Consider the following 21,001-nt stretch of genomic DNA (forward strand, 5'->3'; position numbering starts at 1 on the left):
TGAGACCTGTCACTTAGACCTGCAGCATGTTAATTTCAAACCTTAAATCCTGTGGCCTATAACTCACAGCTACAGAATGCCAAACGATAAAGACTGAGTTCTGTCACTTAGAGTTTCAGCAAGACATGTTCCAACCCTAACCACGCCTGCCACTTACAGCTACAGAATGCCATGTTCCAACCATTATTACTGAGGCCTGTTACTTACAACTGAGGCATGCCATTTTCAAACCATTACCACTGTGGTGTGATACAGCAGCTGCAGCATGCCATTTTCAAACCCTAACCACTGTGCTTTGACACTTACCTCTGCAGTGTGAGAGTGTGTACAGAAAACTCCCTCGGACAGCCGTAATGGAGTAGGCATAGCTGTCTCATCTAGTCCTTCTTAAGTTTGACATCCACAGGGAATCCTGGGTGAAGGGAGAATCCTTTCACCAGGGTATAAGACCTCAGGACTGGGATGGATTAAGGAGACCCCAGGGAACAAAAAGAGACCCACTATATGAGAAGACCTGCTACATTTAAGGTTTGAACATGACATTAAGATAAGACCTGCTTTGTTTACAATTGGGACTTGCCTGAAGCCAAGGTGAGCTGCCCACATTGCTGGTTTTGTTTTGCACTGCACTGTGTTAATTGTGAGAAACCTGAACTCCAATACAAGCTGCCTGATTCATTTATTTTGCTGTGCACTTTTCTGAATTTCACTGTAAGGATCAGCCAGCTGCCTCCTTTTAGCTCAAGCAATTCCAAACAACTACCATTCGAGTTACTACAAATGGTGGTAGGTGTGGGATATCTTGCCTAAGCAAGAAGCACAGACAAAAGCCTACAGCTGCAATAAGAGAAGAAAATTAAAACCCTTACAGATTTTTTTTCTTTTCCTGCTTTTATACCCAGCTTTTATACAACATGCTATGGAGGTTACCCTTGCCTGTATAGTCTAGGGTCAAGCAGTGAGGTGAGACTGGCCAGAAGGTTTTTTTGTTTTCTTTGCTCTCCTACCCTAGAGAGGTACATAGGGGTAGATTTTAAAAGGAGCGCACGCGGCGTACATGTGTGCGCGCTACCTGGTAGGCACACATGTACGCCCGATTTTATAACAGGCGCGCGCATGTTATAAAATTGGGGGTCGGCGCGTGCAAGGGGGTGCACAATTGTGCACCTTGCGCTCGCCGAGCCGAACTGCCTTCCCCCGTTCCCTTCCCCCTAGCCTGACATTCCCACCCCTTCCCTTAACTTTTCACCCCCCTAGCACTACTCTAACCCCCCCTGACCTTTGTTTTACCTTTTGCGCCTGCCTCTGGGCAGGCGCATGTTGCACGCGCCGGCAGTTGGCCGGCACGCAATCCCCGGCACAGCGGCAGGCAAATGGCCGCTGTGCCAGGAGCCTCTGACTCCAGCCCCTCCCGCCCCTCCCCACCCATGCCCTGACCCCTCCCCACCCCTTTTTGCAAGCCCCAGGATGTACATGCATCCTGAGGCTTTATGCGCGTCACCGGGCCTTTTTAAAATAGGCCCAGCGCATGTAACCTTTTGAAAATCCGGCCCATAGTTTGGAGGCAGCTCTCAGTAGGAGAGATAGAGCAAGGTGATTCAGCTCCTTGCTACTGTTGTATTTATGGCATTAGTAGACCCTTGGTCATACTGAAGATGACTCCTCCCACGGGAGGAGCCCTGTGGGGTACCAATACGATTAGCTAGACTCTAGAGACGGACACAGGGCAAGAATACTTTATTATACTGCTCTACTGGAAGTGGACCTGTCCGGAGGCGGACAGCACTGGTGTTCAAGATGTACTTCTAGTCCTTGAATGTCTTGGTAGCAGCGTAGCGGCGCCTTCACCCGGAAGTAGCGAGGGCTCGATGGAGATCCCGCAGAGTGGGTCAGGCTGCGATTCAAGGAGGGTTTTCAGAAGGCTAGAAGCATAGCATAGCACAGCTTGGCATAGATGATAGGCTCTTACTGATGAATGAGCGATGAAGGACCTGGGGTCGAGCAGGATGGTTACCCAAAGCTAGATAGGCCCCGAGGAGTGAGTACCTACAAATACTGAGGGTTGCTGCAGAGTGCTTTCTCTGTAAGATGGACAAGTGACCCGGTCCGTGGCACAGGATTCCCAGAGGAGGGTTCCTGGAATAGAGAAAACAGAGAGGACCCCCGAGGAGTGGGTATCCAATTAGTACTGTGAGAAGCGAAAGGTCCCCGAGGAGCGGGTACCCAGAGCTTCCGCTGACGAACAATTCCGAAGGCGAGGTAGACTTTAAGCAGGCTGCTTAGTGAAGTCAGAGTAGCGAACCTAAGTCCTTGCTAACTCGCTGGACTGTAGCGGAGTGAAGGTTGAAATACTTGGTGATGCTAACGTCATGGGGTGGGGCCGTCCCCGAGGTTCCCGCCAAGATGTGTATAAGAATGTGGGTGGCACGCGCGCACCCTAGGAGGCCCCAAGGAGGCATGGCAGATGGGAACGCCCATGCCGGTTCCGAGAACGCCGAGAGGTGCGGCAGGCTGCAGCTGAGACAGCCATTCTTCCAATAGCCAGGGAAAGAGGTAAGAGAGAGGTGAGGCAGAGCGGTCGCAGCCATCTGCGACTGACGGCTGTAACAGCTACTGGCCAGCAGTAATTACAAAATGCCCTGGAAATGAAAATTAATCAGTAGCAGGCATTGCAAGAGCAGGTGACACAGCAGCATACGTTTCTAATGCAGATAGCCCAAATTGTGCAAACGGCCATAACAGTCCACCTTCAGTTTCACCTTAAGATGAACCCATGAGAAGTCCCAGATGGCTTCTTGAAAAACTTTGAGCACACAGCACACTAGCAGGCTATCTGTGGAATCTACTCACTGGGGATATTCAAGATGCCGACCAAACAGTTAATCTGGAAGGAAGGGCCACCTACTCGGAAGTCAAGGTAGCCATTCACAGCAGAGCAGGGTTCATCCCAGAATCCTAATTGCGATTTTGGTAGAAAATTCTTCAGGCTGAAGAAAACCCTAGGAACCTATTCCACAGGCTTAAAGATGTTGCCTGGAAGTGGCTGCACCTGAAAGGGAAAACCAGGGTGGAGGTAGCCCAAGCAGTTCTGCTGGAACAGTTTCAGGACAGGCTTGAATTGCCTATGTGGCAGTGGGTTTGCCGACACCCAAGCCTTACAGTAGATTAGGCCCTGGAAGTAACGAAGGCCTTCATGGCCCTGAAAGATACAATATGCTCTGAGCCTGTCCTTATAAGCCCAGACTTCAGCAAACCCTTCACAGTGCAGACCGATGCCTCAGAAGTTGGCCTGGGAGCCATCAGTCCATATGAGAGATGGCCAAGAACATCCTGTGACATACATTAGCCGGAAGCTGATGCCACATGAGGGGTGTTAATCAACAGTTGAGAAGGATTACTTGGCTGTCAAGTAGGCCATAAAGGCCTTTCACTATTACCTGCTGGGATGGCAGTTATGCTCATAATGGATCACCAACAGCTCCTATGGATAAATAGGAACAAGGAGTCCAACTTGAGAGTGATGAGATGGTTCCTGGCCTTATAGACCTTCAACTATAAAATCCAAGATAGGGCAGGAAGGGAGAATACCAATGCAGATTTCCTTGTACAAGCAGATGCTTATCCTGTCAAGGCTGAACTGAGAGGGAGGGCATGTGAGATAGTATATAGAAAACTCTCTCAGGCTACCTTAAAGGACTGGGCACAGCTGTCACAATCAGTCCTCCTTAAGGTTGAGGCCCCCATTTTTAATTCCCAAATTTTGATGAACTGAATCCCAACTGGATGTTTGCTAGTACTTTTCTCATATTATTTATATATCAACTCACCAAGAAACAGCATTTTAACTTTATACTAATTCACAAAAATAAGGAATAAGAAGAGTAGTGTAGAAACAGTTCAATCATAACCTGAATCAGTTCAATCAAATAAAACAGAAGCACACTATGAAACAAAAAGCTCTACCCAGAATAAATGGAACCTACTTTCCAGACCATGCCTGTGGTCCACATATATACATGGATCTAAAAAAAATTTAAACCCCTGTGAGAATCCTCATGCCTTTCTCCATTGAAAATCTAGTGTGGATAGGACAACAAACAGAAAAGTTATTAAGGGAACATTCACACACACACACAAATACTCAAACTTTCTTTTCCTTTGGAAAGTATACTAAAAATGGGAAGCAATAATTCTCACATCAAGTATATGAGGCATGAAGGATACATAAGGCATGATGAATACTATGGAATACAGTATTTTACTAGGGCATTTTTCAAATAGTCTGCATAGCTATAAAGTACAGAAATACTTTTTAGCACACAACTTTATTTTAATTTTAAAAGATAGTATGCATGCTAAAAGTGCACCTCCAAGAGGGGTGAAATAGCAAAATGGTAGATAACCAATTTTTTGTTCCTCAAAATTATACAAATATATAACAAAATAAGGAACAATATCATCATACTCTTAAAAATACATAAAAAGATTTTTATTTATCCATATATGAACAATATTTATATTTAAAAAATGTTTATATTTGATTAAGGATAAAAATCTTTTTATAACACAGCACAGTTCAGTAATACACCCAAAGTTCATAAAAAGTCTCCATTCAATAAAGAAAACACCGTAATTCTTCTTACTGTGTAGAATACTACAAAGTGATTTCTCATATTGCACATACACGCTTACATAGCGATGTGATCCCAAAAAGACTGGTTAATTATTGATTGTTTGAAACAACAGATCCAAAAAAGTGGCAAATCAAATGAAGTAGTATTTTCTTCTTAAATGGAAGAACATAACGGTTCTCAATCCCGTCCCAACAAGGGCCCGATTGTTTTGCCTCTATCGGCTTCCTCAGGGGAGCATTCTTTATAATTATGCCACAGATATTATTTATATCAATTATGCCACAGATCACATACTAAGTCCGTCCATCCATTACACGCTATTTATTTATTTATTTATTTAAGGTTTTTATATACCTGCATTCATGAAGCGATCACATCATGCTGGTTTACATATAAACAGGGGTGCAATAAATACATTAAAAACATAAATAACGTGTCGAAGAAAAGCAGTTACAATTAACAAGGGTTATTGAACTGGGAGCGGAGGAAATAAAGATAGTTTAGTAGAGACTAAATTATATACAAGGAGATGAAGTACAGCTGCTGTGTTGGATATGTTGATGGCGAGGCACATTAATTTAAGTCTGGGAAAGCTTGCATAAACAGCCAAGTCTTGAGTCTTTTTCTAAAGGTTAGGAGGCAGGGCTCATTTCTGAGATCGGGAGGGATGCTATCTCATACAATGCATTCACTTTGTCTTATTTATCGAGTTATCTTTCCATTTCTAGCTTCTTCTTTTCCCTAGTTCCATCTCCCCTGTTCATTGTAACTTTCATCGTTGCTTGTTTGTTATTGTTATTATTTTTATTATACCCCTGTTCCATTGTAAACCGATATAATATGATTGTATTATGAATGTTGCTATAAAAAAGTATTAAATAAATAAAAATAATAAAAGACATAAAACCCGTTTATCAGATAGAAATATAAAGGCTCAAATTCATCTAATATTTCATTAAAATTTCCAATCGTGATGTTTGTCGGCATCTATTATCTACTAAGATTGGAAATTTTAATGAAATATTGTATATAAATGACCTGGAAATGGGAACAACAAGTGAGGTGATTAAATCTGCCGATGACACAAAATTATTCAAAGTTGTTAAATCACAAGAGGATTGTGAGAAACTGAAAGAAGACATTGAAAAACTGGGAGGCTGGGCATGCAAATGGCAAATGAAATTTAATGTAGACAAGTGATGGACTTGTCTACATTAAAGAGTAACCTAAATTATAGCTACAAAATGCAAGATTCCATATTAGGAATCACCACTCAGGAAAAGGATCTAGGTGTCATCGTTGAAAATATGTTGAAATCTTCTGCTCAGAGTGCAGCAGCAGCAGCAGCAGCCAAGAAAGCAAATAGATTGCTAGGATTAGGAAAGGAATGGAGAATAAAACAGAGAATATTATAATATCTCTTTATTGTTCCATGGTGCAACCTCATCTTAATTATTGTGTTTGGTTCTGGTCACCATATCTCAACAAAGATATAGCAGAATTAGAAAGGGTACAGAGACAGGTGACCAAGATGATAAAGGGGATGGAACAATTTCCCTATGAAGAAAGGCTAAAGAGGTTAGGACTCTTCAGCTTGGAGAAGAGACAGCTGAGGGGAGATATGACAGAAGTCTATAAAATAATTAGTGGAATGGAATGAGTAAATGTTAATCAGTTGTTTACTTTTTTGAAAAGTACAAATTATCATAATGAAGTTACTGGATAATACATTTAAAGCTAATAAGAGAAAATATTTTTTTACTCAACGCATACTTAAGCTCTAGAGTTCACTGCCAGAGGATATGGTGAAAGCTATCAGTTTAGCTGCGTTTAAAAAAGGTTTGGACAAATTCCTGGAGGAAAAGTCCATTAGCAATTATTAAGTGAGAGTTGAAGAAATCCACTGCTTATTCTTGGGATAAGCAGCTTGGAATCAATCTATCCCTATGGATCCTGCCAGGTACTTGTGACGTGTCTTGGCCACTGCTGGAAACAGTGATGGACCCTTGGTCTGGCTTTATGTTCTTTTTTTTTGTAAACACAATTTTTATTGAGTGACTCACACAAAAAGAAACAATATTTGTCAGGAGATCAATGGAACATAGAACAGAAACAGATATCAACAACCATAGTCAGAAGACAATATAGAACCACTCCTTTACTATTTTCTCTGTGTACCTACACCCGTGCTAATATCACACCCCAGGGTCACCCCTTGTATGCACAGTGCCAGATAGCATCGGGGATGTTGTATTCTAATACATCCCCCAGATCAATTGATCCAGCTACTGTAGAAGGCGAGGCCCCAAAGGAACAACTTATAGGTACATGAGGCCTCCAGTCCCACTCTTATCCCTTCTCTCCCCACCTTCCTCCTCATAACCCTACCCCCCTTCCCCCCCCTCCAGGTCTAGGCATATAGAACACAAGGATATAGCAAAATATTTGAGAATCGGAGTTAACTCATAGGGGTGGGTACCCCATCCTTGTCCAAAAATTTGATCGTCAGTCAATGGTCAAGCATTAAGTATCAAACTTCGGGCATGATGTGGCAAGGCTTGTAGATATACCTACCAGATGTCCATGAAGGATCTTCGTTGCACTGGAAACATTGTAGAAGTCATGTTGTCCATTTGCATCATTCGATGAAAATGATTCCGCCAAGTTCAGTAAGAGGGCGCTGACTGTTCCAACCAATTAAGTAAAATAACTTTTTTCTCCACCAGCCAGGCCTTCTTAACCAGAAAAGCCACCCCACATTTCTAATAAGACTGGGGAATGCAATCAAATAAAATCAGCTGTGGAGTGATTGTAAAGCGCACTTTCAAAAGGTGCTGTAAATAATTTACAATTTTCCTCCAATACAATTGTATGAGAGGACAGGCCCAAAAGGCATGTGATAGGGTGCCAATGGCGAGGTGGCAGCAAGGGCATGTGGAATCAGAGATGAGACGCGCTCGCCAAGCAACCTGTGGGGAGACAAAGGCCCTTCGCAGGAATTTATATTGCATTTCCCGGTAATACATGCTGTCAGAAATCTTTTTTAAGTTCCCCATACAAGCCGAAAAAGTCACAACAGGGAGCGAAAACACTCCATCCTGTCCCCAACGCTCTACTGAGGAAACATATGTGTTTTGTGACAACCCCCGCTGGAGACCTCTGTAATACATGGAAAGGGATAAAGGTCTTTTTCTATCCAAGTGAAAGAAGGATTCCACCACTAGGAACTGAGCAGGGCTATGACAGTCCAGCTTTAATGCCAGAATGTAATGCCTGAGTTGGATATAACCAAAAACCTGAACTGAAGTTAGGCCATAGATGCGCTGGACGGTGGGAAACGACATTATTGCCCCATCTGGCTCCAGCACATGGCCCAAATGGGTAATACCTTTCTGTGCCCACCCCTTTAAGCGCGTAGCTTGAGAGCCCGGAAGAAATTCTGGGTTTCCCTATACGGGGAGGAGGTATGGACTACATTGAGGCAGACCCAGTCGCTTGGTAAGATATAATCAGGCCTTTCAAATTGGAGAAATCAGTGGGTTGAGAGATACCCCAGGCGGCAGTTCTTTGCTCGGACCCATCAAAACATAATTGAGCGCTAAAGGAGCCATCAGAGTACTTTCCGCCAAAATGTTTATATAAAAGGAAGTTCCCAATATCCATTCCCGAATGAGACGAAGATTCGCCGCTACACAATACGCACTGAGATTAGGCACACCCATACCTCCTTCCCCCATCGTAGTGTGAGCCAGGACATCAGTACCCGTGCCCTCTTTCCCTGCCATATAAAGTGCCTTATCATTTTTTGCAGGGCGACATTGTCACAGTGCTTTAGCGTCAGAGGTAGATTCTGCAACACATATAGCCACTTTGGTAGTAATATCATCTTAAACAAATTAATCCGCCCCCCCAAGGAAAGTGGTAAATTTTTCCAGAGATTGAGTTTTTCCTTAATATTCTGGAGGATTCTCGGGATATTTAACTCATACATAGCTGACATGTCCGAAGACATGATTACACCGTCTGCCCAGTGCAATGGAAAGGGACCTCCCCACGAGTCACGAATAGTCGGTGGGAACCCCAAAGCCTCTGATTTATCCCAATTGATCTAAAGGCCAGAGAATACCCCATAGTCCTTCACCATGTCCAATAATGCCGGCAAGGACTGACTGGGATTAGTAAAAAATACCAGTAGGTCATCCGCGAATGCGACGTATTTGAAAACTTCTTTCTGTCCTTGAGCCTGAAATAGTAGCCCTCGGATCTTGGGAGAGGCCTGAATGGCCAATAATAAAGGCTCTAGAGTCAATAAGAACAGTAGGGGGGATAACGGGCATCCTTGCCTGGTACCTAATAACACTGGGAAAGAAGTTGAATACTGACCATTCACCATCAGTGATGCAACCGGCTTTGTATACAAAAGTTGGAGTGCCTGATAGAAGAAACCTCCAAACCCCATCTTTCCTAAGAGGCCAAACATAAATTCCCACTCTACACGATCAAAGGCCATTTCTGCATCTAAACTTGCAATGAGAAAGGGAGCACGGTGTCTAGTGCAGAGGTCGATAGCAACTGTCAGACGTCATATGTTGGTTAAAGCATACCTTTTCTGAACGAAGCCCACCTGTCCCGGTTGGATTAATTGCGGGAGAATATTCCCCAACTTATCTGCCATAATCTTTGCTAGGAATTTATGGTCTACATTTAGTAGAGAGATGGGGCGATGAGGCAGGCTGTAATAAATCTTTGCCAGGCTTGGGGATCAAAGTAATGTGGGCCACATTGCCATGAACTGTAAATCTTCCCTTTGTGATCAGTGTGTTAAACACTAAGGGAAGAAACGTAGTGAGGGGCTCGCTCAAGCAATGATAAAATTCAGAGCTATAGCCATCTGGCCCCGGTGCCTTAAACCTCGGGGAGCCACGGATAACCTGCCTAACCTCCTCCTCGGAGATAGGCCTATTTAGCCACTGTATCTGGCTTTGGGTAAGTGAGGAAAGGTTCAAATGGTCACTAAAGGCCTTCCATTTATCCGAATCCCAGCCCTCCGCTTGATATAGCATGGAATAGTAATCCCTAAAAACAGTAAAAATATCGGGGGGGCGTCATGCACTATGTGGCCCTGAGGATTGCGAAGAGCCGTAATGTGATGGGATCCCCTACTGGACTTGACCAGGTTCGCCAACAGCTTCCCCGATTTGTTGCCGTGTCGATAGAGCCGATGTTGGTAGTAAAGGAGACTGTGTTTGGCTCTTTTATGTAAAAGAGAATTCAGTGCAGACTGGGTAGCCATGTAAACACTCTTGGTGTCGGAGGTATGAGATCTCAACAGCGCCTGTTTAGCCTGCTGACGTTTCTTGGTCAGTAATAGTAACCGGATGTTCACCCCTAAGTTCAGCCTTCGCTGTTTCCCAGAACAAGATAGGATCGTCGCTATGTTGAGCATTAAGTGTTGCAAAATATTTCCATCTTTCGAGTAAGAACACTTGAAAGGCAACATCCATGGCCAAATAGTAGGGGAAACGCCAGCAACGCCGAGTACCTTCCTGGGGAAGTAACGCTAATTCTGCCCAGATAGGGGCGTGATCTGAGATGGCAATGTCCCCAATTCTAGCCCCACAAATCTTGGAGAACGAATGAGTGCTGATTAGTCAATAGTCTATGCGGGAATGGGTCACATGCGCTCTAGATATATGTGTAAAGTCCCGCTCAAAAGGGTGTAAGGTGCGCCAAGTTTCTGCTAAATGCAGATTCCATTCAAGAAGATGTATCCCCCAGCCTACGATCCCAGCTTGCCGCACATTCGAGGACCTATCCTGTTCAGGGTCTCTCAGGGCATTAAAATCGCCCCCCACCACCAACAACTGATCGATATGAGGGAGTAATAGTTTATGTAAATTCTGAAAGAATGGCTTTTGGTGTGAATTCGGGGCATATATGTTGCAAAGCATCACCGGCGTTTGAGTAATCAGGGCTTCTAAAATAAGAAAACGCCCTTGAGGGTCCCGGTGCTCAGAGATAATCTGCAATGGGATATTTTTGCAAACCAGTATAGCCACTCCTGCAGATCTCGTGGTGGAGGATGCAAAATACACTGATTCCACCCAATTTTGATGCAATTTCTTGTGCTCCACATCGTTAAGATGTGTTTCTTGCAGAAACACTATATCTGCTGACTATCTTTTTAATGCCTGCAAAATTTTGTACCTTTTAATGGGCGAGTTGATGCCACATTCATTCCATGAAATCAATTTAAGTCCACGTGCTGCCATTACCCCATATCATTCCACTGTAGAGAAAGTTGAACAATGAGAAATTTCCAACTCCAAGGGAGCAATGGCCATCTCAGCTCTGACCAGCTCCCTTTGACAGTGAATTCCCCACCCCTTTCAAACATCATATAACCAACAACCCCAAATTGCCCAGACCTGGAAACCAGTCCCTTCCCACCTACCCGCTCTCCTTGCCCCATTCCCACCCCCCCTGTTTAACCCAGTCCCTACACCCCCTACTCACCTTTCCCAAAACTCCCATCACAACAATCCCCCTCCTCAGAGATCACCCCGGACACTAAGACTCCTTTCCTCCCTTACCAACCAAACCCTGCAACTTGAGAACTTCTGGTAGGCTGAGTGCTGAAAAGTGAAATTAAAGAATTAACCACAAACAACAGGTCCCACAAAGATAGGTCACAGCACCATCCCTATGGGACAAATAGTAGATCCATTACAGAACAAGTGTGATGTTGGAGATATGCTACATCTGGAACTCCAAATAACACGATTTAACCAAACCCATAAACAGGGAAACGCATGTAAGGAACAACAGTAGCCCAGCCCCCACATCCTTTTACCCAGAATCAGGTGCATATCATGTCTTGCCTCTATATATAAACACAGAATATAAGCAGGGTAGACAACCTTTTTGAGACACATCACCCAGTGTCAGACCCGGAGCTGCGTCTGCCCGATCTGCGCTCCTCCACACGGCCCAGCGTGGCAATGTAGTCTTTTAGTTCAGCCACCTCTGTAAACCACCTGGGCCCTCCAGGGGAGCTCACCCGCACATGTGCCGGGTAAATGATCACTGCCCTTTGGCCAAGATTAAATAGCTGGGCACACATGGGGGAGAGCGCTCTTCTCTGCGCAGACAAGGCACCTGAAAAATCTTGAAAAACCAGGATCTTCTTTCCATCGTACATCAAAGACTGCCCCCGGCGAGCTGCCTGTAAAATTTCAGTTTTATGAGCATAGTTCAGCAGTTTTATAATTACCACTTGCGGTTTGTCAGACTGTGCGCTTTTGCCCCAGGCAATGGGCTCGTTCTATGCGGAGGGGACCATGCTCTTTATCCAGGGATATTTCCCGGGTTAACCAGTGCTCCAAAGTTCGTGGTGAATCTCGTTCTTCAATAGCCTCCGGGAGACCAATCAGGCGTAGATTGGACCTCCGGGACTTGTTTCCAGGTCCTCGAGGCATGCCTTATGCTGGACTATCTCTGCCCTCAGCTCCGCAACCTCTGACCACGTGGTCTGTGCACCATCTTCCCCATCAGAGATCTGTTGTTCAAATGCGCCTCATATCCAGCAATCGCTGCAGTCACCTCACCAATCTGGGAGGATAGTTTTTTTAATTCTGGTTCCAAGGCTTCTACTACGGCAGCGCGCAAGTCTGCCCAATTTGCAGGCACCGGGGAATCCGCCATGTTGTATTCGTCTTTAGACGCCGTATCAGTGGGCCGCGATTTTTCTTTGGTCTGCTCCCTCTCTCTGCGCGCCGTCTGCGTCGACATTGTGCTCACGGGCAGCTCTATCAGACAGCCGCTGTTGAGAGATGTGTTTAGGGATCTCCAAAAACACACAGAGATGCAGGATGGGGCTGGATCAGCGAAAGAAAGGAGTCAGAGAGGGTCGGCTACATCCGCTCCCTCTCATGCATCACGTGATCTCCTTATGTTCTTATGTATATTTGAAAATGTCATGTATGGTCTTTTTTCTTCCCTGATCTAAACACACCCTGGGAATACTTTCTCACAAACTGGCTAAATGTATCTTATTTGGAAGTTCATGCATACTTTTAGTTGACTAGAGGAGAGTAATTTTCAGACAGGGCAATCTAGGAGTGTTAATCTATTTTAATGTGCCCATTTTGCTTTGAAAATTGTTCTCTTTGGGGCAGATTTTCGAGGATTTACGTGCGTAGGGAGGTTACATGCGTTGGGCCTATTTTCAAAAGGCCCGGCGGTGCGCATAAAGCCTCGGGACGCGCGTATGTCCTGGGGCTTTTCTGAAAGGCCAGGCAGGAGGTGGGATGGGGCGGGGCGCCGGGCTGGGGGCGGGACTGAGGCCTCCGGCACAGTGGCCATTTGCTGCTGTGCCAGGGGATCGCGCACCGGCAGCCAGCCGGCACATGCAAGTTCAGGCGTAACTTACAAAATAAAGGTAGGGGGGGATTTAGGTAGGGCTGGGGGTCAGGTTATATAGGGGAAGGGAGGGGAAGTGGGGGGAGCTGAGGGAACGGAGAAAGCCATTGGGACTTCCCTAGGGCTCGGCGCACCCAAGGTGCACTAGTGTGCACCCCCTTGCGCGCGCCAACCCTGGATTTTATAACATGCGCGCGGCTGCGCGCGCATGTTATAAAATCGGACGTACATTTGTGCACACCAGGTTGCGCGCACAAATATACACCCGTGCGTACATCTTAAAATCCGGCCCATTATGTTTTATTAATCAATTTATATGCAATGTATCATCCTAGATATACTTTATAAAAGGTGACATAAATCAGGTTTCATACTTTTAAAACTTTTAGAAGACTGTTAAATCTATCGACTTCTTGTCCCAGCACAATAGTTAATGAATTTACACGTCCTTTTGAATCCTTAGTGAAAAGGGTCTCAGAAGCAGCATCCAATTCCAGTTTATCTGCAATAAAAATGATCTATAAGTTATTTGCAAAGCATGGTAACTGGTCAAACAATAGAAAACGTTTAGTTTGATTTACTAATCATTACTCATAATCAGTGCCCCCAATCCCCTGTGATTCTGCATCACCCTCTCCCCTCAAGAAATTGCATAATTAGCCTGTTGCCACATAATTTACAACCTGTCTTTCAATCAACAAACCCAAAGCCTTTCCCACTCAGTCATCTAAGTAAAGCTACATTGTGCCTGCTTTCAGTCTCAGCTAGCTATGTTTTCTTGCTCTATTCTCTCTTCTTGCAGGTAGTCAGCAAACAACAGGAGAGGAGAAGGGTAAGATTAAGGCTGGAACAGAAAGCAAAGAGAAGAAAGAGTAGGGATGTGAATCGTTTTAGGACGATTAAAATTATCGTCCGATAATTTTAATATCGTCTTAAACCGTTATGGAACACAATACAATAGAGATTCTAACGATTTATCGTTATAAATCGTTAGAATCGTGAGCCGGCACATTAAAACCCCCTAAAACCCACCCCCGACCCTTTAAATTAAATCCCCCACCCTCCCGAACCCCCCCCAAATGACTTAAATAACCTGCGGGTCCAGCGGCGGTCCGGAACGGCAGCGGTCCGGAACGGGCTCCTGCTCCTGAATCTTGTTGTCTTCAGCCGGCGCCATTTTCCAAAATGGCGCCGAAAAATGGCGGCGGCCATAGACGAACACGATTGGACGGCAGGAGGTCCTTCCGGACCCCCGCTGGACTTTTGGCAAGTCTCGTGGGGGTCAGGAGGCCCCCCACAAGCTGGCCAAAAGTTCCTGGAGGTCCAGGGGGGGTCAGGGAGCGATTTCCCGCCGCGAATCGTTTTCGTACGGAAAATGGCGCCGGCAGATCGACTGCAGGAGGTTGTTCAGCGAGGCGCCGGAACCCTCGCTGAACGACCTCCTGCAGTCGATCTCCTGCCGGCGCCATTTTCCATACGAAAACGATTCGCGGCGGGAAATCGCTCCCTGACCCCCGCTGGACCTCCAGGAACTTTTGGCCAGCTTGTGGGGGGCCTCCTGACCCCCACGAGACTTGCCAAAAGTCCAGCGGGGGTCCGGAGGACCTCCTGCCGTCCAATCGTGTTCGTCTATGGCCGCCGCCATTTTTCGGCGCCATTTGGAAAATGGCGCCGGCTGAAGACAACAAGATTCAGGAGCAGGAGCCCGTTCCGGACCGCTGCCGTTCCGGACCGCCGCTGGACCCGCAGGTTATTTAAGTCATTTGGGGGGGGTTCGGGAGGGTGGGGGATTTAATTTAAAGGGTCGGGGGTGGGTTTTAGGGGGTTTTAATGTGCCGGTTTTGCGATTTTCGATTTTTTCGATTTTTCACGATTTTTCACGATATTTTACCCCCCCAAACGGCAACAATACGATTCCCTCCCCCTCCCAGCTGAAATCGATCGTTAAGACGATCGAGGACACGATTCACATCCCTAGAAAAGAGGCAATCTGATGCCTAATTCAGCATATCCCTTCCCTGTTATCCTCCCTTCTTCTCCTGTCCTGAAGGGAGCTGGAGGAGAGGTGTGAGGTTGGACTGGACAGAGCAAGCAGTTGGAATATTTGCTCCCTTACAACAAAAGATGATTTTGATATAATTCCTGGATGTAGAATTTTAACTTTGTTCAAAATTCTTGGATCTGCATATGTGCCCAACTATACACAAGCATTAAGACCTGAATGTGTTTGGGAAATCTACAGCTGCTGGTATCTCAAAGCTGGCAGAGATGGCATTAATTTCTTTTTTTTTTTTCAATAAATTTTTTATTGGGGAAATACTAAAACCATAAAACTATACATTCAACAAGATTCATCACCAACATGTAACAGGTCAATACAAAGTGTGCAGCAGATTCTACTCCCTCTGAATTTATCTTCCCACAAATTCACTCCCCAGCTTCCTGCCCCTGTATTACAGTTCTCATAGGGCGTCCATAATTTTTTGAAAAGTGTCCAATGTCCACATAGTCACCAGGTGTTCCATCCTGTGAATCTCATCCAACTGATTGCACACTTGTACCTGAATTGAAGCTCTTAATTTCTTCTAATTAGTAGGGATGTGAATCGTGTGCCATATCGTCTTAACGATTGAAATCGTGTGGCAGGAGAAGAAAATCATGTTAGGCACGATTATTTCGTTGAAAAATCGTTAAAAATCGTTTTTTCCGATTAGTGCGCACTAACGGGAGTTAGTGCGCACTAACAGAAATTGATACAATTTGACACTTTTCAGGTCAGTTAAGGTCAGTTTAGGAATGAATATGTATTCCTATTGGCTGCCCTCTTATTTATTCATGTTACCAAGGTTCCCACTGACAGTATATGGGGGATGGGAAATGGAAACAGTTGGTAGCTTGACAAAAAAAGTAATGTGATCAGTCAATGTGACTAGAACTTGTGCCCTAACCCTGATACCAGGGGTGTTGTGATCTTCCTGCACAAAGTGCCCTAACCCTGGCACCAGGGGTGTTGTGATCTTCATGTACACACAGTGCCCTATCTCTATTAATACCAGGAGTGTTGTGATCTTCCTGCACACAGTGCCCTAACCCTGACACCAGGGGTGTTGTGATCTTCATGCACACAGTGCCCTATCCCTATTAATACAAGGAGTATTGTGATCTTCCTGCACACAGTGCCCTAACCCTGGCACCAGGGGTGTTGTGATCTTCCTGCACACAGTGCCCTATCCCTATTAATACCAGGAGTGTTGTGATCTTCTTGCACACAGTGCCCTAACTCTGATACCAGTGGTGTTGTGATCTTCCTGCACACAGTGCCCTAACCCTGGCACCAGGGGTGTTGTGATCTTCATGTACACACAGTGTCCTATCCCTATTAATACCAGGGGTGTTGTGATCTTCCTACACACAGGGCCCTATTCCTATTAATACCAGGAGTGTTGTGATCTTCCTGCACACAGTGCCCTAACCCTGATACCAGGGGTGTTGTGATCTTCCTGCACACAGTGCCCTAACCCTGGCACCAGGGGTGTTGTGATCGTCATGTACACACAGTGCCCTATCCCTATTAATACCAAGAGTGTTGTGATCTTCCTGCACACAGTGCCCTAACCCTGACACCAGGGGTGTTGTGATCTTCCTGCACACAGTGCCCTATCCTATACCAGGAGTGTTGTGATCTTCCTGGACACAGTGCCCTAACCCTGACACCAGGGGTGTTGTGATCTTCCTGCACACAGTGCCCTATCCCTATTAATACCAGGAGTGTTGTGATCTTCCTGCACACAGTGCCCTAACCCTGACACCAGGGGTGTTGTGATCTTCCTGCACACAGTGCCCTATCCTATACCAGGAGTGTTGTGATCTTCCTGGACACAGTGCCCTAACCCTGACACCAGGGGTGTTGTGATCTTCCTGCATGCAGTGCCCTATCCAGCCTGCATTACTAGTGAGAGGCTGGCTTCACAGACAGGGGGGAGCTTCCTGACCCTCACTCCTCCCCTCCCCATGTCCCAGCCAGTGAATGGTGTGTGGGTGAGGGGGAGGGGAGGATGGTGAAGGGTGAGACAGCTCCTTCCCTGCATTACTAGTGAGAGGCTGGCTTCACAGACAGGGGGGAGCTTCCTGACCCTCACTCCTCCCCTCCCCATGTCCCAGCCAGTGAATGGTGTGTGGGTGAGGGGGGGGGGGGGAGGATGGTGAGGCTGAAACAGCTCCTTCCCTGCATTACTAGTGAGAGGCTGGCTTCACAGACAGGGGGGAGCTGCCTGACCCTCACTCCTCCCCTCCCCATGTCCCAGCCAGTGAATGGTATGTGGGTGAGGGGGGGGGGAGGATGGTGAAGGGTGAGACAGCTCATTTCCTGCATTACCTTGGCACCTCCAGTTTTAATCATCTTTAGCTTTAACCTACATTGATATTGTACTGTATACAATAATCTGTATTGCACTATTGTACCATGTAGCAATCTCTTCCTACATGTTTTCTTTTTCTTATCTGTTCTTTCTTCCAGCGTTAAGCTTCCAAGTTTTTTACTCCTTGTTAATTGTAACTTTGCCTTATTCACCTCTATTGTTATTATCCTCAGTTATTTGTCTTAGTTATCCCCTTGTTCTTTGTAAACCGATCCGATATGGTTTTACTATGAAGGTCGGTATAAAAAAGTGTTAAAAAAAAAAGTGTTAAAATTACTAGTGAGAGACTGGCTTCACAGACAGGGGGGAGCTGCCTGACCCTCACTCCTCCCCTCCCCATGTCCCAGCCAGTGAATGGTGTGTGGGTGAGGGGGGGGGGGGGAGGATGGTGAAGGGTGAGACAGCTCCTTCCCTGCATTACTAGTGAGAGGCTGGCTTCACAGACAGGGGGGGAGCTTCCTGACCCTCACTCCTCCCCTCCCCATGTCCCAGCCAGTGAATGGTGTGTGGGTGAGGGGGGGGGGGGAGGATGGTGAGGCTGAAACACCTCCTTCCCTGCATTACTAGTGAGAGGCTGGCTTCACAGACAGGGGGGAGCTGCCTGACCCTCACTCCTCCCCTCCCCATGTCCCAGCCAGTGAATGGTGTGTGGGTGAGGGGGGGGGGGAGGATGGTGAAGGGTGAGACAAGCTCCTTCCCTGCATTACTAGTGAGAGGCTGGCTTCAACAGACAGGGGGGAGCTTCCTGACAAAAATAACAAAAATAATAAACAAACAAGTTCTAGTCACATGAGTGATGATCATCACGTTACTTTTTTTGTCAAGCTTCCAACTGTTTCCATTTCACATCCCCCCAACCATTACCTCAGTGGGAACCTTGGTAACATCAATAGATAAGAGCACAGCCAGCCAATAGGAACACATATTCATTCCTAACTGACCTTTACTGACCTGGAAAGTGTCAATACTTTGTTTCATTTTCTGTTGGTGTTCGTGAGTTTCCAGTTCCATTTCCCATCCTCCCAACCATCACCTCAGTGGGAACCTTGGTAACATCAATAGATAAGAGGGCAGCCAGCCAATAGGAACACATATTCATTCCTAACTGACCTTTACTGACCTGGAAAGTGTCAATTTGTATCATTTTCTGTTAGTGCGCACTAACTCCCGTTAGTGTGCACTAATACGATTTAACGATTTTTAACGATAAATCGTTAGAATTTCTATTGTATTGTGTTCTATAACGATTTAAGATGATATTAACATTATCGGACGATAATTTTAATCGTTGAAAAACGATTCACATCCCTAATTAGTCACCACTGAGCATCTTGCCGTGGTGAAAACTTGGAACATTAACTTATTCATCTGTCAAGGAGCTTCTTCAATGTCCACATTAAAAAGAAAAAACTTTGGCTCCCACAGTAGTATATAGCCCATCAGAGTTTTTATAAACTGTTGAATAGCTCTCTAAAAAGGAGAAATAACCTTGCAATACCAGCAGATATGACCCATAGTACCTTCCTCCCTGCACCTTTGCCAGCATCTATCAGATTCATGCATAGTGTGCAATCTAGCAGGTGTATGATACCAACTATAATACATCTTTAAGGAATTTTCTGTTAAGTGCACAGATAAAGACGATTTTGATACCAACATCCATATCTCCTCCCACTCCTCTTCCAACTCAATTTACAAATCCTTTTATCATGCAATTTCATTTTTTAATTTAGTCTTCGGCCTTTCCATCAGCATTTTATACATTTTAGATACCAGCCCTTTAACACTGATAGCTTTAGAACATAGTGCTTCCATTCCCTTATATTTAGCTAGCCACATCTTTACATTTTGATATAGAAAATGTTGTATTTGAAAATAGATTAATAAATTGTTAGATAGTTCAGCAAAGCTTGCCACCATTCCTTTAGTTACTAACTGTCCCAAATGTTTCAAACCTTTTTATTACCATAGCTGAACCCCCCCCCCCACCCCTGTTCCAATCCAAGTAAGAAGGCATGATTATATTTCCCCCCATGTTACCATATGGGAATAGTACTTATCCCATATTTTTAAGGTGTGCCTCACAAATGAATTTGAAACTTCACCAGGAGCACTATATTTCTTAATGACCCAGGGATAAACTTTTACTGGAGTCTTGCCCAGCATCCTCTGTTCTATTGTCACTCATTGCCTTATCACTCCCAACTGTTGCCTATCCATGAAAGTTCTTAACTGGAATGAAGTGTAATACTTTTCTATATGAGGCACTACTAGTCTTTCCAACCTTCTTGACCAAAAAAAAAGGATGCTGATTCTTTCTCTCAGGCATCTTTGTCTCCAAATAAAATAGAAAAATGTATTTTTAATCTGGTTCAGCATATTCTGAGGGTCCTCAGTTAGTAATGTTTGGAATGAGTAAGACAACATAGCCAAAGCATTCATCTTCAGCACAGCTACTCTATCCAACCACGATATTGTCTCATTATTATCATTAACTGAGAGATGTACTCACAAATATCAAAAGGAATAAGCCACTCACCTAAATGGAAATGCTCTTCAATGTCTTCACTGTCCCTATATGGGATGCTGATATTTAAAAATTCTGACTTTGTGTAATTTACCTTAAAGCCCGATTCCCGCCCATATCGTTCCAATTCACCCATTAATGCTAGTAAGAAGTCCATATCAGTGGGCCCCACCTTTATCCCCTGTAACATCTGTGATGATCTGATTCGAGCTGCAAATGACTCCATGGCCAGTGCAAAGAGCCATAGTGAGAGAGGGAACGCTTGCCTCATTCCCCTACATTAATCAAAAGGATCAGAGTATCTCCCATTAACCCTTATTCGAACAATAGAATTGTACATTTTCCTCACCGAATTGCAAAACATTTTACCCAACCCAGCCTCCTATAAATCTGCCCATAGAAAAGTCCAGTGGATGCAATTGAAGGCCTTTTCCGTATCTATTATTAGTAGTGGAACTGGATATTCATCTCTTTGTGCCACCCAAATGAGATTGAAGACCCAGCAAATATTGTCTGCTGTATGTCTACTGGGTATAAACCCAGACTGGTTCCCATAGACCATCCCCAATATCACCCCTGCTTGTCTAGTAGCCAATACTTTCACCAATATTTTGAAATCTATATTAAGTAGTGATATTGGACTATATGACACACAATTTGTCTTATCCTTCTCTTCCTTAGGCAGGATTATATCAGCTTCTTTCATGGATGGGGCCATATCCTCCCCTTCCAATAAAGCATTAAACATCTCCCACAAGGAATACTTTAATATTGTATCATATTTCTTATAGAAACTGGCTGTAAATCCATCTAAGCCTAGGGCCTTATCGGTTTTTAATGATTTAAAAGCCTACATAATTTCAAATGTTGAGATTTCCTTATCCAGTTGTTATTGTTGAGTTTGGCTAAACACTAGAAGATTCATCTCTCCAGATATACTTCTATATTTGTGGCACAGATAGTTTTGTCTTTCACATACAGTAGAAATCCCGATAAAATTG

The 21,001-nt window shown here is 44.9% G+C and overlaps 1 protein-coding gene across 1 annotated transcript in view; it reads right to left on the minus strand.

The window, feature by feature from the left end:
• DNAH6 (dynein axonemal heavy chain 6) overlaps positions 1 to 21,001 on the minus strand; it is a 3,261,518-nt gene that overhangs the window by 308,978 nt on the left and 2,931,539 nt on the right. The window contains 1 exon segment of the mRNA XM_029602297.1: positions 13,430 to 13,557. Within this exon segment, the coding sequence (XP_029458157.1) occupies positions 13,430 to 13,557 (128 nt within the window).

This window comes from Rhinatrema bivittatum, chromosome 1, assembly GCF_901001135.1.
Source record: "Rhinatrema bivittatum chromosome 1, aRhiBiv1.1, whole genome shotgun sequence".
Lineage (NCBI taxonomy): Eukaryota > Metazoa > Chordata > Amphibia > Gymnophiona > Rhinatrematidae > Rhinatrema > Rhinatrema bivittatum.